The 17,277-nt window shown below is 39.4% G+C and overlaps 2 protein-coding genes across 2 annotated transcripts; one reads left to right on the forward strand and one right to left on the reverse strand.

Annotated features, from left to right (window-relative positions):
* Window positions 1-516: 516 nt before the first annotated feature.
* LOC111325234 (uncharacterized) lies at window positions 517-7,482 on the reverse strand. The gene is made up of 5 exons (XM_022929001.2): window positions 7,215-7,482; window positions 3,453-4,319; window positions 2,229-2,789; window positions 1,485-1,804; window positions 517-849 (listed from the first exon to the last, which is right to left on the reverse strand). Exons 1-5 carry the CDS (start codon window positions 7,423-7,425, stop codon window positions 703-705), a joined length of 2,106 nt encoding a protein of 701 aa, XP_022784736.2. The 5' UTR covers window positions 7,426-7,482; the 3' UTR covers window positions 517-702.
* A 2,506-nt stretch (window positions 7,483-9,988) lies between these two features.
* Window positions 9,989-17,024, forward strand: LOC111325233 (uncharacterized). The gene is made up of 5 exons (XM_022929000.2): window positions 9,989-10,330; window positions 11,526-12,296; window positions 12,905-13,465; window positions 14,351-14,670; window positions 15,818-17,024. The coding sequence occupies exons 1-5, from the start codon at window positions 10,126-10,128 to the stop codon at window positions 15,959-15,961; spliced, it is 2,001 nt and encodes a 666-aa protein (XP_022784735.2). The 5' UTR covers window positions 9,989-10,125; the 3' UTR covers window positions 15,962-17,024.
* The last annotated feature ends 253 nt before the right edge of the window (window positions 17,025-17,277 follow it).

Consider the following 17,277-nt stretch of genomic DNA (forward strand, 5'->3'; position numbering starts at 1 on the left):
TTTGTAGTTGCTGTATGTTCTTTAAAGATATGACCACTGATCCTCAGTGTTAAATTTAGCATTGAGGATTAGTGGTCATATCAATTACCGTATACACTTTGAGAAGTCAATCAAAGGTGGTAAACAAAAGGTAAAGTACGTCTGCACTCGAGCCAAATGGTCCAGTGACTAAGGGTATTACTACTCTCTCCTGGATGGAATGCCAGTCCATCGAAGGGTTACCCCCACCCCCTCGAGTACGTTTGCACTTGAGCCAAATGGTCCAGTGACTAGGGGTAATACTACTCTCTCCTGGATGGAATGCCAGTGCATCGAAAGGTTACCCCCACCCCCCCCCCCCCCCCATTCCAGCATTTTAATAGGCTTGGCTTTGATAATTCGTTGTTACCATTTATAATCCCAAGGTGGAGAGAGATATTGCTGTGAAAATTAGGTGTTCTGCCTAACACGTCAACCTCAAAGTTTTCTGACAAATATTCTCATGTTTCTCTCATTAAACGCAGAAATGAATCAAAGTCAAGTTTCTGAATCTATTTTATTTTCATCGAGCAAATATAAGATAATGTATTAATCTATCAGTCAATCTTTACGGAAAAGGTTCAAGTGTGAGTGTAAAACAGAAACAAGAAAAAACTTATTAAAGATACGGCATATTTTTTTTCTTTTTTTGTTTTATTTTCTTGGCAACTTCAAGTTTGTTGGTTATATGTATTTTGAAACATATATTTCAACTCTTAAAGCGGGGTAAGTGTTATATCTCACAGGGTAAAAGCGAACATATCTGGCAACGCCATAAGGCTTGAGGAAATTTTTTACCACACCATTCGCATTTGTGTTTCCAGGGAATATCTGTGAGTTAAGACAAGAGCAAAACACTTGTTAGGAATCGGTAACCTCGTCAAAAGAGGAAAGTTTTAAAAACAAAACTAAAGACACCCAAAAAAATACAAAAAAAAAAAAAACCCAGAAAACATAGAGAACAAAAAGCAGAAACTACAACCGTCAGTCAAGTAAATAAAAACAAATAGAAAGAAAGACAAAAGATTTTAAGTTATGGCCTTCCATTATTCCGATATTATTTGTAACATCTGTTAAAACGATGAAAACGAATTTTATTTTTAAAGGGTGGGGGGGGGGGAGGGAAGTATTTTCGGCCAACAAAGGAAACAAAGACTGCCTTTTAGTATCCTGGTCTTACCGCCTTATCAATAATTGACTCTACAGAAGCAAAATAAAAGCAAAGAAAGAAAAAAACTAAAGCACGGGTAAGAAAAAAAAAATCAAAATTTTGAGAAGGATAAAGGATTAATCCTATTTAAGTAAAAAGTTTTTCATCAAAACAAAACTGACTCAGTTTTGAGTTTCAGGTATAGACAAGTTCACTCAAATTCTTTAAAGTTACTTATAAAGGAAACTGCAAAAACATTGCATAGCATCTTGTAGAAAAGCCCACTTTGTATCCTGAGTAATTCGAACATACTTACTTTATCAACATTGTCTTCCTGATAGAATTTCCATTGATTTCCATCCGTCGAAAGTTTGATTTTATACGCCGTGACCCAGTCAGGATAAATCCAGCCATTACCCTGAGTGGCTACTGCACAGACAGATAGCACTGAGCCCATGTCGACTTGAAGCCAATCTCTCCCAACATGTGCAGGATAGCTGGGCTCCCATGATCCTCCTTGTCCTTGACTCCAGAGCCTGCCGCGTGTTGCATCGAAATGTCCAGCGAAGGAAGAGCTTGCTGTCATTCTGCTATCTGGCACTTTGTATCTATACTGTACACCGATCGCTCCACACACTGAAAAAAAAGGGTCGTTAACCAGCTGGATTATTTAGAGAAGAAAACTTAAAGCTACTTAAAGATGTTTTAGAAAGTTGCACTGAGGTGCTTACTTTAAAATAATTGAACAAACCAACAAATAACCACTCCTCCTTTATGAAGTGGAACATATAGTGCTATCTTAGAGACCAACCATATTTACCTGAGGTGGTCGCAGGGTTTTTTTTGGGGGGGGGGGGGTCATGTAGTTTTTCAGGAGGAATGTAAGGAGGATCTATCATCGCTTACAAAGTATAAATGGGGGACTGTAGAAAACTAACTGCCAATGAGGGGGAGGGGGAGAGGGAGGGGGAGGGGAGGGGGAGGGAGGGTCAGAGCTTTACATTCCTGTGTTTGACTCAAACGTTCAGTTCATGAGATAACTACTTCGTCGGTGATTTACCTCTTTTCTTGATCTTTACGGTTAGTTGCATGACAGAGACCACATTAACGGACTGAATCTCTTTCAGCGATGCGGTACAAGTATACTTCCCCGAGTCGTCACTTTCAGGGCTCCAGATCTGAAGTGTTCCATCTTCGCTGACATTTGATCTTCCTCTGGGTAACTCACCACCCTCCTTCGCCCACGTGATAAAAGGTTTGGGTTGGCCGGCTGCATGGCAACGGACGGTGATAGTTTTGTTTGAAGTCGCTTCAAGTTTGGTCGGCGGACGAACCGTAAACCTTGGCATTGTCACCACAGTCAGTTCGGTGAAAGCCGAATGAGATCCAATACCATTAGAAGCCATGCATTCGTACAAACCAGAGTCCTCCATTCTAGCATTCGTTATTGACAATTGCCCATTTTCGGTGACGGCTCTATCTTCGTTCAGAACGTCATCAACTTTAAACCAAGTTAGCACTGCTGGAGGAACGCTATTATTTACGTTACATGTTGGTAGAGTGATGGCTCTGCCCTCGAGAACAAAAGATGGTCCAAATGAAAGTGAAACCTCTGGCGGACCTAGCGAGAAACAATAAGGAACATTGTTTTTAGATTCCAGTATCATGGTTTGTGTTCTGTCCTATTTGCATGAGAACGTATATGAAAGAAAACAAAGGTACTGGATAGTGACTTGTCATGCAGTGTTTAAACCTAATTCCACTCAAATAAGAGATTGAATGTAAGTCTCTCTACAATATGACTATAATATACTGCATCGGAGTTTAGGAGCCTAAGGTTCAGTAAAATCACATGTACTAGAAAATGCAGAATGGTTAGCCATTAAACACTGTTTTCTGTCAATTTCCCCCTGTCATTTTCGATTCAAAACTGAGAATCTTCAAAAATCGTGAGAGAAATCGTGAACCGATATACCGACAGAACTTGTTTTATTTTATGTAAGAGTGGACATCATCGCAAGCGAAAGCACAACTAAAGCTAATGACAAGGAAACATTAAAATGTGACGGAATCTTTAAGCTTTCAAAAATTGAAAACATTGTAAATCGAACGTCACTTATCTCGAAGAAACTTCAAGATAGGGGAGTAACGAGCAGTAACATATAAGAACGTTGCACGTACAGAACCTATTTTGTACATTTAACATACGTAAGGTGGTTCAAAGTTAAAATCTAATTTGGAGTGCATTTTTTTTAAATAGTAGTCACAAATAATTGCATCCTACTTTGTACAACCAGAGCAACTGTTTCCTCAATCTTCCTCACAATATTCTCCGCCGTACAAATGTACTTCCCTGCATCCATCAGCCGGGCGGAGGGAATCTTTATGAGCCCATCTGACGTCACCGTGGTGTTTTTGTTCAGTAATGATCCGTCAGCCTTAGACCAGGATACTCGAGGCCATGGGTTCCCACTAGCAGAGCATCTAAAGGAAGCAGTAGTTCCTTTCAAAACAGTCAGTTTCCTTGAAGAGATCGTTACTTTCGGCGCAGAACATGTTTCGCCTGGTTCGCCCTTCATTCCCGGGATACCTTGTGGCCCGGAATCTCCCTTAAAACCTGGAGCACCCGGTGGGCCAGTATCCCCATTCATCCCTGGGGTACCTGGTGGTCCGGCATCTCCTTTGAATCCAATTTCTCCTCTAATTCCTGGTGGACCCATGAATCCTCGTTCTCCCGGCGGTCCAGGTGGTCCTTGTGAGCATGCGCAAGCGTTGAAGCTATTTTGAAGCATTGCCTGCAAGCCAATGGTGAACTCTTTCAAAGCCTCCTCCATGTAAGCCGAGAAATTAAACGGAGGTAAACCATTTCCGAAAATGTCTGTGTAGTTGAACGGCGAGTTTTTACCAAAGATGTCTGTGAAGTTGACTGGAGAATTGTTACCGAAGATGTCTGTATAGTTGAATGGTAAATTATTTCCAAAAATGTCCGTAAAGTTGAATGGCGGCAGGTCCGTATAATTGTACGATAAGTCTGTAAAATTAAATGGAGGGTCTGGATAATCTTCTGGTCCGTCTGCTGGGGTTTGCCGTTTGAACCGCTGAAAAATCGCTTTAGCGACTGCCTCCTTGTTTGATTTCAGAGTTAAGTTTCCTAATAAGAGATTAATGATAAATTGCATCATTTCAAATAGAGTTAAACAATAATGCAAATGACCTTTGTTTTGATAGCTTTAATCCGCAACAAAATTGTTAACACATTGACCTTTTCAACCCCTTAGTACTTTAATTTTCTCTTTTGCCCCTCTTTAGTTAAACTATTCGCCCCCTCCCCCCGAAACAATGTTGTATCCTGATTCGATGCGGAACTTTTAACCAACATTCAATGGGGGAGGGGGCCGTTAATGATCTCTAGTGAGGTAGAAAAAAGGTTATTCTTCACATAGATGTAAATTTTCCGACATGCAGTGTGTCAACTAATTTTGACGCTGGTTGTTGATAAGAATCTTTCTATAGGATAGTTCACCATTTGAATCCAAGAGGTTGTTTACGATGCAGGTTTCTCCAAAAATCTTATATTGAGTGTAACTAACAACTGTGGGGTTCAATTCTGATTGGGTATTAAATTTTCATGAGTATCGAAAGTAAACCGGATGGTTTTGGTTTTGCTTTACCTCAGTCTGTGATTGGTCCAAAAACTCGCGCTCTGCTCTGAAATCGAACCAATCATAGGCCAAACAAAAACCAAGCGTGACTTGTTCCCCTGCGTTTTCTTGGGCTTTTGGTAGTTTTGCTTTGTTTTACTTTGAGTCCTCAATGGCTAACGATTTGCCGTTGTGATAACTTTGGTTTTGGGTTATGCCAGTCATTTGAAAACTGCGTAAAACACCATACTTTTCAGACTAATTTGCAAGGAAATGAGCGAAAACTTCAAACATCAGCAAGAATTGGATCATCAAAACTTTTATTAGCTTCCATTTTACGCGTTCATAGAGGTTCTATCACGGAATTTCATTTTTGATTTGTGTAGAAGTTATAGGGAGAAAAACTTTTCTTATTTAAATACTTTAATATAGGTTTTTTCTTGTTAAGACTTAAAACATCTTTTTTAACTTGATTCAGGTAAAAGAGTAGTTGTAAGGAGGAAGGACAAGACATAGAGGGTCAATCACTTTTACCCTTGCAGAAAAAAATTTTTCCCTCTCCTTCACAGGCATTTTTGCTCCTACGAAGCTTCACTAACAGGAATACTGTCCAGCGGTTATTTATCAGATCAGCGAAGGCTCAACGAAGTGACTCCAAGATTAGCGGTGCTGTTGTTGTTGTGGAAGAGGAAAGCGAGGTGTGAAGTTTTGACGGTGAAGAAAGTTTTTCAAATAATTTCTCTTATAACGATGGCAGTGTCCTTGGAGAATCACCTCGACCTTCATGGCCACATGGTTAGCTTTCGTGACCATAATAAAACAGAGATCCAGAGGAAGGTAAAAAATTTTCTCTATTTAAACTTCAATGTTTAAGAGAATGCTTGAAAAGGGTTTTTGGAACAATCATAACCAAGTCTAACCGATCATTGAAAGATCGATAGGGTTCTCCACCATGCCGACATACAAACATCGATCCTTCTTCAATTTAAACAATTTTATCTATACACCCTAACTTCAGTATGCATATTCTCCATACTGTTCTCTATACATTTTCTGAGGCTTTGTATTTGGTGATTATTTCCTTTATTCTCGTGACCTAAATGTTTCACCCATGGGTGATATTGGGGGAAGAAATTAGATGCTAGTCGCTCTCAGGGGATAACGGATTATTTATAAGCAAAAGTCATTTAACTGAAAAACTGTGCCATATGAACAGCTGATTGAATATTATTTCTACTGCTGTGTTTATCTTTAGAGAATATACAACCCTCTGAAAAAAAAAATTGTGTTAATCTCAAAATTATAATTTTCATTTGCATTTTTGCATACTTAATGTTGAATAAAGTAAGTAAGTAAGTAAGTAAGATCCTTTATTAACCCTTTAACTCACAAGATCTGTTAGTTAATTCTCCATTCTAGCTGCTACACATTTCCTTGTAAATTGGTTGCAAGAATTTGGTGTTCAATCAAGGTAAAAACTTCTACCTGATAAGTTTGAGTATTCTCACTTCCTGTTTGTTGGATAATGTATGGATATTATAGGGAGAACTTACATGTTAATCACTTCTGGGAGTGAAAGGGTTAAACACAATGAGAACAAAAGCAAAACATGCTTGAGGGGTGGGTGCAGAGTGGTGTGTAACAAGCTAGCACTTAAGTAACCTTACAAGTAACACTGGGTAAAATATATCAAAATAAATCATCAGACTTGACAATGCAAAATGTACTTTTATAATTTAAGATGATTAAAAATTAAAAATTGGACATCTTCTTTGTTACCGACTGTGCAGATCATATTGTGATTGATGTGCCATTTCTCCCTGAAAATTTCAGGATCACAACTTTGTAGCACAATATTTCTGACTGAAAGATTGTTATTGTTTTATAATAATCAAAAGTGTTGTTTCAAGATTGCTCCTTGCTGAGTTTTCTCTAATAATTTTATCACATCTTAGCATAAGCAATTTATTCTAATGGAAAACTTCATAATGTGTTTAAGCACCAATAGAACCAGGAATAGAATTTGGCATGCACTTTCAACTTTGAATATATGTTTTATGGTTTTTAGTTCAAGCAAAGGAACAGACTCTCGTGAAAAAAGAGGTGGCGGGGTAGGGGAAGTGGGGGGGGGGGGGAGGGTGATTACATTTAAATTACCTCAAAATAAATCCATGCGCATCAAGTGACCCACGAAAAAAAAAAAAGAAAACAAAATGACCAACTACAGAAAGAGAAAAAATAATTCAGGCAAGGGATCCCACCCATAAAAACCAGGCATGAGGCTGATTTGAGCAATGAATATTATTCCCCTCTCTTCCTCGCACAATTTTTTTTCTTGTGATCCAACTTTAAGTTGCCAGATTTTATTAATCAGCTGATTACTATGCAACCCTTATCTAATGTACCTTTCATTGACGCTTTTGCCATTCTGTGTTTCAGCAAGGCAGTTGCTTTTTCAAAAGCTTCCAACTTCTCATCGTGATTACTCAACTTCAGCTCGATTCTGATGTATCCCGCGGTGTATAGAAGCAGACAGAAAACAGAAAACAATATGCCTGGACTTACTGAAAAGCCACGATTTTTAGAACTGTTCTTTTGCGCTTCGGGGCAATCCATCGTGCGCACTTCAAATCTGAAGCGTCGTTGTGTAACGCGGGAATAAAAAATTTAGCAACAGCGAAAGTTTATATAGCCAACTGAATGCTATTTCTATACATCCGGTTTACCCACTCGCGTCTGAGCATAGGAATGATGCGATTAAGGATGATCCAATTACTTAACCATTTGGAAATGATGCATTTCACCTGCATTGACATGTTTTTTTTCCTTATAGCTTACCGATTGTTCCTTGAAATTAACCTCATTTCCTGTGTTTATTTACATTTTAGAGGGTGGCTTTATCTATATCTAAGGCCCATTTTTTTTTTTTCCAGAAACAATTTACTTACAACTGTAGTAGCTACAGAATTTCCGCAAATCTGCTCAATTTTCATGTACGCTGAACCTTCAATATATAGTTTGGAGCAACGCTAAACTGACTCTTTACAGCGGAAGAGGGAAAGCTTTGAATAGGGGACACTTTGAACCAGTCACTTTGTTTAGAGAATAAAGCTTCAGATCTAGCTAATCGTTGCAGTAAGAGAAAAAGAGAAAGTCCTGACAGGCTGACATGCAATTTAGCTCCCTTAGATTTATTTGTCTTAAAAAAAGGGGGGGGGGGGAGGGAAATCAAGATGCGGTTTTTGCTTTGCCTAGACTTACCTGTCCTTTCTAGAAGCGTAACTATCGTTTTGCTATGTGATACGTTTTGCAGTAGGCGTTGCGTAATCAGTATTTTCCGCATTTGGACAGCGAGCCTTCTCAGCATGCACACGATAAAAAATTCCCCATGGCTTTTTTTAAGTTCATTAGGACAAAATGACAAAAAAATCTGTCAAACTGCGTGGATTTGTAGATCTGAAATACTGTTTGTTACTAGTTTGTCGCTGGGGTAAACCTGTCAATAGAAACTTTATTAGGTAAATTTCGTACAAAAGCGACTACTGTACTTCACGCATAAGTACACCTATTTATTGAAACTGAAATTTCAAATTTTAACCTTCATTTGCGAAGATGAGCTTCCTTAAAAGAGTTAGCTGCACGTTTTGAATTTTTTTTTCAGGAAATGTGGTCTTATAAGGGCTGCATTAAGCAAAACCATGCCGTTTATCGTTTAGTGAGCGGTTCCTTTGATATCAACCTACGCCACAGGATTCGAATAACCGTAACTAAACAAAGAAAGTAGCAACTGCTTTTTGCGTGCAAAAATTTGACTGTGGAGTTCTTGAAGAGGCTCGCATTTTGACTGTGTTTGTCTTTAACGACAGATGATCAACAAGTAAGCGTACTTCTCTGCCTGCGTTTAGCGCACGGCAGAGATATATCATATCTTATGCTTTCGATCTTTCCCTATGCAAAATAAGGATGTAAAGTAAATTTCACCATGCTCACTGACGTACTTTTTTTACTTTGATAAGATTTATTATTTTTAAGATGAATAGAATATCAAGTCAAAAGCACCCTGGAAATGTATCAGCGACATTATGGGACGTGTAAGTATTTGTGCTTGTCGCTCGTGAAGAAAGCAAAAAAAAAAAAAGTACACATAATCTGCGTGAGAAAATAAAGGAAAGGAAAAATCCTACACAGCAAATTTTACGCCTACTAGCTGTGTTTTGTAATTAATATATTGAAAGTGATGACAGTTTCAGATTCACTTTGCACGTTATCCCGTGTGCGTAGGTTGGGGCGCACAATTGTTCGTCATTGCGATTTTTTTCTCAGGTCTCTGCTTGCAGCTTTGCAGGGTCACACAGGAAATATTTCTCTTTCAGTTTCAATTTCATTTTATTATCGCTTATCCTGAAAATTAGAATTTTCCGCTGTGGGCAGTTATGATCAGCACGTACAGATGATAAGCTCAAAATATTTTAGTGTTTCTGCGCAAAGTGGGTATTCAGCAAAATGTTAGTTGCAAATACACTAACTGCGCGACTTTAGTTGCAGAACATCGCTCCCAATGACACTTACGAATGGTAGTAGATAAATATTTTTGTCTTGTGTCAGAAGTGGTAAATAAATATTTTTAGAGACTAGAAGTTAAGGGAAAAAATTCCACTTAGTGAGCGATTGGAAAGGTCAAGAGTCGAAAGAGCGGAAAAGATATTCGTACGTGGAGAACTAGAGGAGAAAATGAGGACATTGTTAACAGAATTAACAAGAGTTAAACTCACGACAAGGTAAACAGATTTTTGAAAATTTGAACAATAAAAACAACTGCTCATGAGATTTCAGAGTTCCCCTTCTCATCTAATCTTATTAGTGATTCATCCTTACAAACCAAGGGTTTTTCCCAAGGGCTTTTCCCTGCAAAGGCCAAGTTTAGGGAAAATTTCGAATTAGGTATGAGTAAAAACTTGCAGATATCACTCAGACAAAGCAATTTTCTGAGAAAACACTATCACATGGCCTTCCGACTCATTACAAGTTTTGGTAGAGTGCAAAAAAATATTTGTCACTCGAAACACAATCCCTAAAACAAGCAGCCTGCGTCCAAGAAAACGCGCACGTCAGTACAGGTCAAACGCGTCACATTAAACCAGTTCAATTAGTAATCGGATCATCACTGCACAATGCATTTTAATGCTCGGACGCAAGAGGGTGAACCGGATGTAAAGAAATAGAATCATCGCGGTTGTATTAATTTTCACCACTGCTAATATATTTATTGTCGCAGTGTAAGAGCAGCACTTCTGAATTGAAGGGTTCTCTGAGACGATGGAGCACTCTGACTTGCATAAGAGCTCGAGAAATCGTGGCGTGGCAGTGAGCCCAGGCTTAGTGTTGTCAGTTGTCTGTTTGGTTCTTTACTCCGCGGGATTCGTCAGGATCGAGCTGAAGTTTGACGATCACGACCAGAGGTTGCAGGCTGTTGAAGAAGCCATTGCTCTTCTGAATTTCGAAATGAAGACCTACATGAAAGGTACAGTGATGCTGGAAAATCTCTTTTGACTCTTTTCCATTGTCTATTTGAAATAGGTGTATGTTTAGAAAAGTTCGTTAGCAATTGTGACCTGTAACCTCTCTAAGTTGGCGAACGGTCTGTTCGAAAGCTATGGGTTTGGTTCAAACTTCGTCGAAATTTCCATTTTTCGGAGTATTTAGTCTTGATTTTTTTTCCTGCTAAACTTTCTTAAGGCTTTTTAAATCATCAAAGCTCTCTCGAATAATATCCTGGATGATCATGGCCGGTTGATCCTTGATGAAAATATTTCACGGAAAGCTGTTCATCCTGGATCGGACAGACTAGCCACTCAACTTCGAGACAGAAAGCTCCAAAAATATCTCCAAAATCTAAATTTTGAGAGCCCCAAACTATTTCCCTAATAGCTGTGGTGCAAGGGCGAAGTCACAATATATTCAAAGATACAAAAGATACGGGTTTGCAAGAACAAAGCTTTCCTCGCCGTTGCGCATATACATCATTCGAAAACTTCTACTTTGTAATCTCGTACTCTTTTCTATAGACGTAGTACCACACACATAATTCGTCATTCCCGCCGTATTCATAATTTGCATGTAAAAAGTGTCGAAAGAACCTTGGAAATCTGGGTTAAATGTGCTAAAATATTCTTAAGCATACATGGTGGTGTCTATCAACAAAAATATGCCAGTAGCTCTGTACGAAAAAGTGAAAGCGAAGGTCAAGAAGCGGGCAGATCCTGTTATTCAGCTCTAAGTTTTGCATGTTTTCAATCCAAAGATGATAAGAGGGTCAATATTTTTTAGAAAGCTAAATAGAGGAAGTTTTAACTTGAATGTAAAGTGAGTTTTTTACCCAAACGGAAAATCCACAAAGTAACGGAAAATCCGAAAGGAAAATGTTAGAATTTGTTCCAGGAAACGTGTTTAATTACCCCCGACTCGAGGAGACTACAAAATATTCATTCGTTGGTACGTAAAGCACGTAAAGGACACAAACACGCACAGGCACACGCACACACACACGCACGCACACACGCACGCACACACGCACAAGCAAACACACCCACAGAAGGTGGTGGATGACACTCGAGAGAGATAAGATTTGTATGTGTAAATTTACGTAAGTTACGCAAACTGATGAATTTTTATTTGTATTTATCTTCTGAATGTTCAATTCATTATTTTGTCGGTAGATGAGGGAGCCGAAATTTCTGACAAGGAGAAAGCCGGCACGGAACGGATATTCGACAGAATCAAACGGAATATACCAAACCCTTCCCCGTTACCCGACATGGATGACGACCAGTTTGAGAATGGTTCACCTTTCAATTACACAGATTTATTCGAAAATGGTTCACCCATCAATTATACAGATATATTCGAAAATGGTTCACCTTTCAACTTCTCAGCCCACTTGGAAGAAGCTATGAAACAAATTACCATTGGCTTACAAGCAATGATTCAAAACAGTCTCGACTCTTGCGCAAGCTCGCAAGGACCACCGGGACCACCAGGCGAACCAGGAATCATGGGTCCACCAGGAATGAGAGGAATGAGAGGATTCAAAGGGTTTGCCGGATACCCGGGTCCCCAGGGATTTAAAGGGGACATGGGTGAACCAGGTATCCCTGGGGTTAAAGGAGAGCGTGGACCCCCGGGGTTCCAAGGTATGAAAGGGGAACCAGGCGAATCGCTTTCTGCACCAACAGTAACAATAAGCCCGTCAGAGATCACCGTTAAAGATGGAAACACTGCTTCTCTGTTCTGCTCTGTTACCGGAAATCCCCCTCCGCTAATATCTTGGTCCAGAGTCGATGTTGTGTTACCTAGCAACCGAACTACTGTGACGGAGGATGGCCTGATGAAAATTGCTAATGCTGGTCAAAAGGACTCTGGGAAATACACTTGTAAAGCCAAAAATCTACTGGGGGAAGATGAACAAACGGCAACTCTTGTAGTACATAGTAAGTTATTTATTTTAGCCTATGCAGGACCTTAAGTCCAGCATCTTATTTCTTTTATACATACTGCTGAATCATTTATTAAGATCATGACAATAAAGGAAACGGTCGTCAACCTGAGAAGCTTGGATTGTTAAACAAATTCTCCTTGTCATTTCCAAAGGAAATGTCTAGAGAAAGATGTGGAGAATATGGATGCTTATGTTAGGGAATAAAGGGTTAAACTCAAAATGATGATGATCAGAAACCACAGGCAAATACTGCTTTTAAATTGGTTGCTATGCTAAAATTCCGCTTGTGCGCTTTGCATCCTGAAGAGAGCAACATTTTGGGATACTTTAGTTCTCAGCGTAAAGCAGGATTGGCACATCGCTGAGGGCTTTCTCCCTTTACTGCGGTTGCCTGGGTTTTATTTCCGATACTTGCGTCTCATGTTGCATGGTAATCCTCGTCTGGCTTTCCTCTTTCCACAAAATTTATAGTCCATGTGACCATGAAACAATGGACGATTTTAGGTTACTCGTAGATGTGTGCTGCTTAATTTTTACTTTTTTATTCTTGCTCTCTTCTGACTCTTTGTGTGACTGTTCTTTTTTTCTACTTCCTTGCAGTAAGACCCAGCGTTACTCTCTTGACTGGTCCATCATTTGTAGCTATAGGAGGCAACGTTACCTTCCCAGAATGCCAGGTGAACAGCGTCCCTCCAGCTGTAATCACTTGGTCTAAAAGAAATGGTGTGCTGCCACACTCCAGAGTCATTTCAAAGGATGGGGACTTAATCATCATGGATGCCAAGAGTAGTGACAAAGGCTGGTACACCTGTGAAGCCGCAAATATCTTAGGAATGGAGGTGAAAGCTACTCAGTTACTTTTTATGAATTTGAAGACCATGGAAGAGTATGGAAACCCATATCCAAAGTACATCAGAACTGGAACAGATAAAACTATCTCGGTCGGTTGTGATTGGAAAGGAGCAATATTTGGTAAATTTCCAGCACTTATGTGGACGAAAATAAACGGTCGGATTCCCTACGAAAGAGCTAAGTATCGTGGTTATGAGCTAAAGATTCGTAATCCCAAAGTTGAAGACTCAGGGAGATATGTATGCCTTGGAGTGTGGAATGAGAACAACGTCAAGGCCATGTTTTCTGTACAAATTACTATCACTAAAGGTAATGTTGAAGCGAAAAAATTCACTATTCACCTTCGAAAAATCTCGGTTTATCCCTGTCATTGTTTTATGAATCAGCAATTTATTGATGTTACAGTGTTTAAAAGGAAGCGCAAACTTAGGCTCAATGATGTAGCCAGCGATTTGGAGAGAGAAAGCCGGACGAACCATAATCAAACTACATGTATTGGGCCTTGCCCATGAAATTCGAAATAATTTTAAGACGCGACAAAAGTTTTCAGTCTACTATAGAAAATAGACAGAATGTTTACTATTCGCACTATGATGATCAGTGGCTGAGGAAAGGTTTGAATTCATACTTGAGCAGGCGCATAGCATGGGCCCAATACTTCGCCAAACATCCAAAGAGCAGAGAAGTGTTTGTTTCAAAAGCTCTGATTGAGGTCATCAATTTCTCTATGTTAGGGACCAAACAGTATTTATCACTGGGTGAGGGGAAGGGAGGGAGGATTTTGGGGGAATCACGAGGTTTTCAGAGAGAACTAAAGGGGGAGGAGGGAATTAGTTGTCGCCAACAGGGCATAAACAGGTGACTATAGAAAATTTACTGCCAGTTAACTTTCAATGGGGTTCATAAGAAAATATCAGAGCCTTATGGGGGTATCAGGTAAATTTTATCGAGACGCAGCCAAAATCCTACAAACCTGCACCCCCCCCTCCCCCCCTCACAAAGTGACGACCAGTCCCTTGGTGTGAGCGGCAGGCCTAATCAAATTAATAAAGTTTTCTTTTGAAATTTCTACGGTGTAAAGCGGAGGGTGCCATTTCGTTGAGCTCATGGGTAGGACACTTTCACTGCTACTCTTGAATACAATACTGTCCTTTCTCTAGCGTAAACTTATGCTAGCTTTACCTTTTTCCTCAGTTTGTGCCCCTGTTGGTGTAGCAGACAGAAATAAGCTGCCAGACTCGCGTATGACGGCAAGCTCAGTCAGAGGACCCCAATTTTTACCCTATTACGGACGACTGGATACCTCTTACGGAGGAGGAGGCTGGTGTTCAAAGAATAGATACACCAGCACAGATTATCTTCAAGTTGATCTTGGAAGCGTTCAGTCTGTCTGTGCCACGAGGTCACAAGGTAAAGCTGGGCGATTTACTCGAGACATCGTGTCTACCTACAAGCTGTATTTTTCACTCGATGGTGTCAATTGGAATGTGTACAAGGAAGATAATGTTGAAAAGGTGAGTTGCATAATCGTAATGTTACGCATAAATTAGTAGATCTCATGGTTTTGTTTTTCAATTGTTTTTCATTTTTTCGCTGATAATTTTTTTTGCATCTATTTCAAAGGTCTAAGCGTTCTTTCACTATTTAACACTAGTTTCAGCAAAGCTTTATGAGTACTTTCATATTTTGTTACGTCAGAAAACGTAATTCATCGCTAAATGTCTAGTCTACAATGCGAACTTGCTTACTGGCTGATTAACACGAAGAAACTAACTTAGAACATACCCCCCAAAAAAATTAAAATAATGACGATGATGATATCGAATGGGTATGAGAAAGATAATGGTTGTAACAGAGACATTGCAATGGAAAGGAAAAACGTGAGATTAAGAATGGCAAAATGTCCAGAAGTTCGGCAGAATTTCCTATAAATGTGGGTTTAAAGGCTATATCCCTTCTCAGCTCATAACAAAGTTAAGCTTTAGGCCAGGTTGCATTTACTTCATGCATCAGCTATTCGTTGTCAAAGTGTTTAAAAGTGACCTGTTGTATATCAGTCTTTGGACAACTTGTTCCAGCCCTTAACGCCAATTTACTAACTTCGAACCAATGAATTGCAAAAAATGAAATGAAAGCTCTCTTACGGATCGCTTCTTTTAAGGGGACAGTCCTTTCAATGGGGAGAAATTTTGGTTCCAACTTGCAAAAAATGAAATGAAAGCTCTCCTACGGAACACTTCTTTGAAGGGTACACTTCCATTCAATGGGGAGAAATCTTGGTCCCAACTGAAAAGATGTTCTTAGAGTAAAAAGGGGCAACTACAGAGAGAGAAAAATGAGTGTTTCTTTTGTTTCATTCTCCATTCTCCGATGGGGTGGGGGGGGGGGGGGGAGGGGCTTATGGGGGATCATGTAAATTTCAGTCTGACACGACTGAAATCCTCCCGCCTTTCCCCGTCCCAAGCGATAAGTAACGAGGGGTCCCTTATTTATAGCCTTTGTATCTGTTGATTCATTGAGGGGTCATCTTAATTCTGGGGACACTTCCTCTGGTTGCATTAGTTTCCACTGAATGTAGGTTCGTCTGCACGTCTTTTCCTTTCCCCAGGAGAGTTATTCGCAGGAACCATCTTTAACCTTTTAGTCTCTTTTTAATTGCAGGTTGTGAAGCAAGAGACACGTTATCATGGTTACAAAACAACCGTCTCGTTTGGTCCACCAGTCAAGGCCAGATTTGTCCGGTTTCATCCAGTCACAGCCGTCATATGGACCTGTATGAGGGTTGAAGTATACACATTACAATAACGTGGCTGAGGGGAAATTCAGCGAAAGAGTTACAACGTGATTGCAACTGCTTTGTCCACACTAATGAAAAGCTTTTCATTTTTCAATTAAAGTAGTTTATAATCCATTGTTGGTTTTGATTCACATAGCAAGTCATGATCTGATAACATTAAAAGGAATGAAGAAAAAACAGATACAAAACTAATTCTTTTCTTGACTTGCTTTCTTTTAATCTTGAGCTTTTTATAATCAGACTCAGTTTTCTGGAAAAAAAAAACTAATTTTAGAATGCGCTGGGGACATATCTTTAGCTCTAGCAAGTTGTGTAAACACAGGACTGTATCGACGACAATATCGAAACTTTATGTGTTATTAGTCTTCTTAACATAGGCTTTTCTTGGATGTTCCTCGTGTTTAACGAAAAATTCCGCTCGCTTTGTCTGACCCATCAGTTATAGCTTTCAGTAATAATATAAAGAAAATTGATTTGCTTACCGATCTTTCCACTTGAGTTGACTCATCACTTCACCTAAATGAGATGGAATTTTTTTAAGTTCTACTAAGCCCATTTTCTTCCACAAGCATAGGTGAATCTTCAGAACCACCATTCTTCAAGATACATTTTCTTTCGATGGTGAGATAAGGACACTTTTCTGGGTTGTTTGATTCTACTCCAGAATTTTGCCAATTTTCTCGACCAGTATGTGAAGCTGTAGGTTTAGAGGACAGAAACTTAATCCCTATAGCAGAATGACAGCAAGTAAAATCACTGATGGAATTTTTTTTTCTTGTAATATCGCTATACAATATTGAGTTGACAGGCTTCTACTTAACACATGCAATCAGCTTAACGAAGGGATTTGTTTGTGTGCAGTATGCATTTGCAAGTGATTACGATGATGGTCCATAATTTTATAGTACACTCTCTGCTTCACGTACTTGTTTCCTTAATTGTGCTTTGTTTTTCTTGTTCTCGAAGAGATGATAGACTCACGGTAATTCAAATGTATTGGAACGAAATCGATTTATTCTGTCGTCTTGAAGCTCAATTAGAAACTAGTAAATGTAAAATGTATTTTGATCAGCACTGCCTTAGCTCGTTTCGAAGCGCTTTTTATATTCCGGTTATTAGCCCCCCTCGGACATAAGCCCTTCTTATATGTGCACGATCCTTCGCAGTAAAGCACTATTTGAGCAATAGTGAAAATCAGACCTGAAAAAAATTTCAGGCCTGTACGGGATTCGAACCACTGACCTCTGCGATACTAGTGCAGCGCTCTACCAACTGGGAGCAGGCCATCAAATTAATTCGACATAAACCCGTAGAAGATAAATCA

Source organism: Stylophora pistillata, chromosome 8 (genome assembly GCF_964205215.1).
Source record: "Stylophora pistillata chromosome 8, jaStyPist1.2, whole genome shotgun sequence".
Classification (NCBI taxonomy): Eukaryota; Metazoa; Cnidaria; class Anthozoa; order Scleractinia; family Pocilloporidae; genus Stylophora; species Stylophora pistillata.